Source organism: Rhagoletis zephyria, unplaced genomic scaffold, assembly GCF_001687245.7.
Source record: "Rhagoletis zephyria isolate East Lansing unplaced genomic scaffold, Rhagoletis_zephyria_1.1 Rzeph_scaffold_22488, whole genome shotgun sequence".
NCBI classification, from domain to species: Eukaryota; Metazoa; Arthropoda; class Insecta; order Diptera; family Tephritidae; genus Rhagoletis; species Rhagoletis zephyria.
In genome coordinates, this window is record NW_016179546.1 from 1 (window position 1) to 7,227 (window position 7,227).

The following is a 7,227-nucleotide window of genomic DNA, read 5'->3' on the forward strand; positions in this document are numbered from 1 at the left end:
TGCCCGTTAGAGCTAATTTAAGGAACGTTTCTGAGTGCGGCTGTAAGTGTTTAGTTCCCAAATTTCTATTCGAGAGAAAGTTGCTCAGACTTTTGTTTTCATAGAAATGTTCCGCAAAGTATTGTTTGCAGTTTGTTCTATTTGGAACGTTCCACCGGGTTTTGTTCTTATACTACAATTCCCATTAAGAACGTTCTTGGCAGTTTTGTTCGCATTTCAGTTTTGGCTTTGAAGCGTTCTTGGAAATAAAAAAAAGAACGTCATTACTGCATTAGGGGAAGTGAATGTTTCATTAGAATTGAATATATTACATTATTAGGTGCGTTGAGGGAATAGAGATCTTCACGTCGCAGTTTTGTATGAAGATATCAATTACTACGTTTATACGCATGCATCAGTCGCTTTAATTCATTTCGCCGCGATTCAAAACATATGTATAAACTAAATTTCAATTCGCTTTGAAAGAGCGAAGTGTTTTGGCTCACACTCCATTTCAAATCGGTAGTTTATTTCTCCAGACAGTTAGAAAGAGTGTATAAACACCGCTCTCAGTCAAAGCGAATTGGAGATCAGCTNTTTTGTTTGCTTTTGAAGACGGTTACTTTGATGCCGATATAAAGCCGTAAGTATAAACACTAGAGCGAAATGTGTACGGTGTCAATGCGCTTTCAATTAAGTCGATTAGTCTGTGCGTATAAACGTAGTAAATGAATTTGATCCGAGAAATCCTCTTTAAGTGTCTAAATTCCTCTATTAATGTAAACTCACACATATTTTCAAATTCAAACATTCATTCGGCTTAATAGAATCGTCAATCAGACTTGCGAGTTCACCCTGTATATGTACATTATAGAATCAAATAATGTTTAAGCAGCAATTAACATTAGAGAACAACTCTACTCGCGCCAAAGAGAACAAGCTTGGCAAAACAATAAAATTGTTTAACAACAACAAAAAAATACAAACATAAGATATAAATCTCAAAGTGTGACCACAATTGTACCAGTGAATTTATTTTCATTTCATAACACTTTTAAGACACAAGCCAAAGTCAAGTAAGAACCCCAGTTTTATATTAAAAACTTGCTTGTGGACAGACTGGCAAACCATATAGAAGTTGCAAAAAAAAAAAAACAATAACAATTAAAGCCAACAAGTATTATTAAAGCGTCCTAAACTACACCCGACAGTCACGTAATTTTTTATATAACTTTTTATGTACTCATCTTTTCTTGCCAAAAAAAAAGTTATCACAAAAACATTACGTATTAAAATCGTATACGAAAAGCCACAAAAAAACCTGACTAAACAGTACTTAGTTAATGATATGTGTAAACGATGTGCTTCATCTGCGCATGCATATGCGCAATTTTTTTATATGACTCAAGCATACAACTTCTACAAATAAAATTTAAGTCATTAAGAATTCAAAATAAAATGTTTTCCAGCAAAAATTTTATATAAAAACCAACAGCGGTAACATGTAAAGGGCGCTGGGTCAGTTGCTTACTACGGCCACGCGGCTTTTGCGCATGCGCAACGCACAATGCACAACTACGCGCCTTCCGCAAAATTTCGGCATTTTCTTTGTCATTTGTGTACAAAAATTAGCAGTGTAAATGGAAATACATATAAAATAAGTTTATTTTTGCATTTTACATGCACCCAACGTACGTAATTTGCAAAGGTTGCACAGTCGGCGACTGCCAAAGAGACATCAAACAAGCGGTAGCGCCAACCAGGCTGAGACATACCTACGCATGAACATACGGCGATTTGGTTTGATTGTAAGTATGTACATACCATACGTAGGTTCTTTGGGTGTTCATACCACAGTTGGATGTCAGCCAAATTTCTTGCTAACAACGCATTAAATGTGCTTGAATAATAATAAGAAGTCTGCCATGCAGCACAGCTGTGTCTTATTTTATTTTTATTGCTACTTTTTTCACTATGCATGCGCCTTTTTGTACATTTGTACATACATATTAGCTACTTTTTACGTAAAATTAGCATATCAAAAGCACAACAAACAAAGTTACAACTTAGCCACTAAGATATTGAAGAAAAAAATTTAAATACTACTTTTTGGTCATCACCAATGCAATATTTGGTAATGATATTTGGTACCACATATTTTGGTAATACAATAACACGAATGCCTAACAAATATTTGGTTTGGGTCAAAAGGCGTTAATTTTTGGTATCAAATAGTCTTCAAAAATTATTTTTTCTTTTTTTTTGCAAGCACGTCCTTACAAACTTGTGGCTTTGCTGATTTGGGCACCGATTATATGTAATTGGTTGTGGTTAGTTAGCTGTTGATACAAGCATAATTTTTAAAGCAGCGAGATGCATTTTTTTAAGTACAACGAACTTGTTTCCTCGAGTTGTACATGGATGATTTTTTTTTTTTATTAAATTGTATGAAAAAAAATATTAGGAAGTAAATTACACAAATTAAAGTTTACGTTTAAAAATATTATTTATAACACTTATTGACTCTCAATGTGTACACAAAATTTTCTAGTAAGAGGTACATAAGTCAAAACCTTGCGTTTTTTCGTTTTAGTCGAAACGAATATCAGATACATGTAATGCTAATTCTAAGCCAGAGGCATGAATGTGCAAATTTACCAATTTTTTGTTATTGGATTGACTTCATTAACCTTTGAATGTTCTATGTTATACCAAAACGCGGAATACCATATTTTACAATGTCAATTATATGAATTGTCTGGTAAAAGAAAAAAAAATATCCAACTTAATTTCCCAAAATTTTAACTTTTTTACTTTCATTTACTAGCATACGGGGGACGATATTTTAAATTTAATATGCTATAAAACTGCATACACAAAATTCTTATAGAAATTGAATTAAAACTCAACTTTTATAAAAAAAAATAATAAATATTAGAAAGACAAAAGAGTACTCAAAACTGGTAAAAATGTTATGGTGCTATTAGTTTCACCAGTAATTTATTCGTCTTCTTATAATACGGTAAAATGATAATAATTTATCCTGTCCGGATTTTAATAGCCGCCTCCGTACCGCGGCTGTCAACCGTCCCGTTTTCGACGGGACAGTCCCGTATTTATGAGCTATGTCCCGGTCCGGGTGTAACACATGCCGGGACGCAAAATGTCCCGGTTTTGGCAAGAAAAGAACTTAGACATATCCTTAGAAAAAAAATTAGATAGGTATACTTTACAAATTCCATTTACTAAACGACACTATATGCCATATTTTGTTTTGCTGCCGCGATTTTCTGCAGACTGTTTCATTTATAACTAAATGCAACAAACAAACTGCGCAATGCGGTAGCGCCGTGCATACAGCTGTTTGCTAACAGTTTGCGGCAACCCCGTTGAATCAGCTCAAGGCGAATCAGCTGATAGTCGTAAAGAGTAAATTGTTTCCTTTGAATGTATAAATTTTTGAGTGCAGCTGTAAACAAAATTTGTAATTGTGTACCGGTTAAAATTAAACAAAACAAAATCAAAAAAAAAAATCCTTATTTAATAAACAAAGAATTAAAGCCGTGGCTGCTTAAATTAGACGCGATTTTTTACCAGCTTCAAACTGGCACTTAGTTATACAACAATGCCAAATTGTATGCAAATTTATTGAATTTTCCTGAGTTTTGCACAAAGTCTAGATATTTTTCTTATGTTTTTTTGTTGTAGTATGCTTTTAGTAGTATATTTTTATAAAAAATAAATCCAATTGTGCAATTCTTCCACAATGGTCAAATTATCGTCTGTTTTGATTTGTTTACATAACCGCGTATACATACACATATACGTAAATATATACCCTACAAACAAATGCTCCCGAAATCTTTAAGAGTATCGATTAATTTAGGAATCTTTAAAGAAAAACATACCAAGCGGTTGACAAGAACTAGTAAAGAAATTTCTGTACGATTTCTTAAAGAAAATTCTTGAAAAAAATTGTGAAACCTTTCAGAATTCTATAAAATCCTGGTATGCAGGGTATACATATACATATATATATGAATAGATAAAAAAGATGTTGATGACACAAAAAGTTCATACCAACGGTAAATTTTGTTTCTGTACTATTGCTACAACCTGTAGTTATTGAATCATGCGATTATTCTTGAAACCTTGCGGGATTTCCCAAATATCTTTAGGCTCGTATCGCTGGATTGTTAAATAAATGCTCACGATGACCAAATTGTAGTACAATTAACTTTATTGTACAACAAACAATTTACAATACTCGCTAATACAGCAAAAACACTTTACAATACTCGTTAAAGCAATTACAACGCTTTACAAAATTTGTTAACACAATTAAACTTGCTTCTTCGCAACTCACTTTACTTGTAGCTAGCTGATTTGTAACTAACTCACTCCGCTGTGTCGTGGCTCTTATATACCTGCGCTCGCACTCATGGCAACTCTAGAATGTTCTGAAATTCATCGCTCATCATGATGCAATAATACTAGGTGGTATCAGTTGTGTGTGTGATTTGACACTGCCTTAGCGCAGTTGAATAAGAAGAAAAACGGGAAGAAATTAATCCCCATTTGGGGGAAAAATATGAGATTTCATATTCTCTTCTAAACAGAATTAGTTTTTTATGGTATATTTGCAATGAAATAAAACAACATATAATACCTTTTTGAGAAAACAAAAAATGTATACAGAGAAAAAATATAAAAAATTCAACTATATTATTAGACAAAGAATTGTTAAAGAAGTAACACTGTTTCAGCTAAGGCAGTCAATATGGCGGAATTAGAGCGAGAAGTTGCCAACCGATAACACCTTTTATTATTGCATCATGATCGCTCATTCTCTTTCTCTCGCTGTTCGCAGTGTTCATCCAATTTGACGTTTCTCTTTGTGGAACATTCTACGTCATTCCTCGAACATTCTGCCTATTTCTCGTTGTTAGCTTCGCGTTGCCGCAGTATTCCCCACATTATTTTATCATACATTTTAGTAAGCTCGTAAATATAACTCCATAAAAATTTTGACTGTTCTTTTACTAGACTCGTAAATTTATGATGTATACCGTAATAAACTAAATCACTGTTATACAAAACCACAAGAATTAAAATAAAGATCTGGTATCTCTATTTCAACATCTGTTCGACTAGTCAACCACAGCCAACCTCGCCTTAAAACAACCGCCATTGCAATTTGAATAAGAAAAATTGCGCTAGAAAAATCAATTTGTATCGTATTCAATAAAATAATTAATTGTATTCGCAGTATATTACAAATATTATTTTCTTATTATAATGGGTGCTAGGCAAACTAAAATTGAGGGGACCTACTTGCCAGAAACGCCCACAGTTATGGCTGGTAAAGTGTGTATGCCTGTTGACATGGATGAGGCAAATGACTGCGAGAAAAACGTAGATGTGCAGGACCCGCGTTCGCCAAATATCTGCAGAACACCAATCAGTGTACGTAGAAACCTGCTTGATTTTTCATAGAGTTCTTCAAGTAACATCTTTACAGATTTTTTCAGCCACATATCAATGCTCAGAAAGTGAACAGATTGCCAAAGTGAACCAAACTGAAAGCGCAGTTGGACAGCTACGTAAACGTTTTTTCAAAGGATTTTCTTATAATTTGAACGATCCCCGTTCACCCGGCTATCAATTCAATCGTACACCTATTTCTTTTGATGATTCACAAGACAAAATCCTAAACTTGGATGATACTTTTGCTGATTTATTTGCGGAAACACAAGTTCATACGTTTGTACATACTGATACAAAAATTGATCAAGATTCAAAACTTAGTGCGCCTGAGTCGGGGGAAAATACTGAATCTGATGCGGCTTATGAAGAACTGAATGCCGTGATTAAGGATGTAAACGAAAGTCTAGATTGCCTAAAAGAAAATTCTAACTCCGAGGTAGTGGCTTCGTCCCTTCCATCAGAATTGACACTTTCGCCAAAGATTTTACAAGACGAAATTGATCCACGCTCTCCTACAATAGGAGTCGATCGCACACCAATAATATTTAACGATGATGAGGATGAAACTCATGAAAGCATCTTGTTGGAAAGCATTTTAGCCACTCTTTCGCTGGATATGAGTAATAGCAGCTTTTGCTCACTAGGCACGCCTAATCGGGAGGCAACTTCACCCCACCAAAAAATCGATTCAAGTAAAACTGATCGCCAAGGTCAGCTTTTTAGGAAAATTACACATAAACGTATGCGCCGAACACACGTCAATGAGAAAATCTCGCTAACACGTCGCACACCAATAGATGAAGAAATGTCTCCGCAGCGTGTGTTTGAAGATTGTGAAAATGTTGTAGCGAACTCGAACGTAGAAAGAAAGTTGAAAATGCAACAAAAAGATTCGCACGGCAATACGAATAAAAGAACACCACTCAGTTGTATTAAAAACAAAAGAAATTTACACACAAAATCAGAAGAGTATTCAATGAAATCCCACAGAGCACGATTGGAAAATGCTAACGATGACAATTTTACCATTGGATAGAAAAAGCAAAGCGACATGTAGAAAGGTAGCAGTTAATTATGTCTTGAAATATTTTAGCTAATTACTTCTATAAAGTAAGCTATAGCTATAATTTTTTTACATATTTACGTATAAAAAATTTATTTGTTTGTTCATACCTGTTTCTCAGTACTGAAAAGTCTGAATATTTGCTTGATATTGCATATTTTTAAATTTTTCTTCATATTTAATAAACAAAAGCCAATGGGTTGCCGTAAATGCAGTATTTTCGTGTTTTGAGCTGTAATTGATTATATATGATGAATATTTTCTATTACGTTTATGTACAAACATGTGTACATTACGCTGCCGACAATAGTTCCATGCTGTCATTTTACTGTTAGAATTCAACCACTTTCACCTACATCAATATAATGCACACCTTTGTATACATAAGTACCGCAAAAGAAGCACTTTGGTACTACGACACGTTAATATACGCTAGTATGCTTATTTAACAACTCAAAAACTGAACGGAAATTGCAAAAGCATGCCCCGCAGAGGAACTGTGACTGATTGTTTTTGTATCCTTATATTTCCTGGAATCATAAAATATAAAATTGCCACTTGAAAACTAATTAGCTTCATATCGTCGTGTTCTACCGCGAGAGCACATCTAAAAAGTGTAAATAATGCCAAATTAAAATTGTATAGTTGCAGCTAATACTTTGTTGGTGGTATTAAAATGATTTGCACGCATTCATCCT

At 34.0% G+C, this 7,227-nt stretch overlaps 1 protein-coding gene across 2 annotated transcripts; it reads left to right on the plus strand.

Annotated features, from left to right (window-relative positions):
- Positions 1-5,076: 5,076 nt before the first annotated feature.
- Positions 5,077-7,110, plus strand: msb1l (protein). 2 transcript variants are annotated; one of them, XM_017637839.1, is made up of 3 exons: positions 5,077-5,211; positions 5,289-5,445; positions 5,501-7,110. In XM_017637839.1, the coding sequence occupies exons 2-3, from the start codon at positions 5,335-5,337 to the stop codon at positions 6,500-6,502; spliced, it is 1,113 nt and encodes a 370-aa protein (XP_017493328.1). In that variant the 5' UTR covers positions 5,077-5,211; positions 5,289-5,334; the 3' UTR covers positions 6,503-7,110. The 2 variants fall into 2 exon arrangements, with proteins under 2 accessions (XP_017493328.1, XP_017493327.1); XM_017637838.1 differs by having other exon boundaries at positions 5,077-5,445.
- Positions 7,111-7,227: the final 117 nt, after the last annotated feature.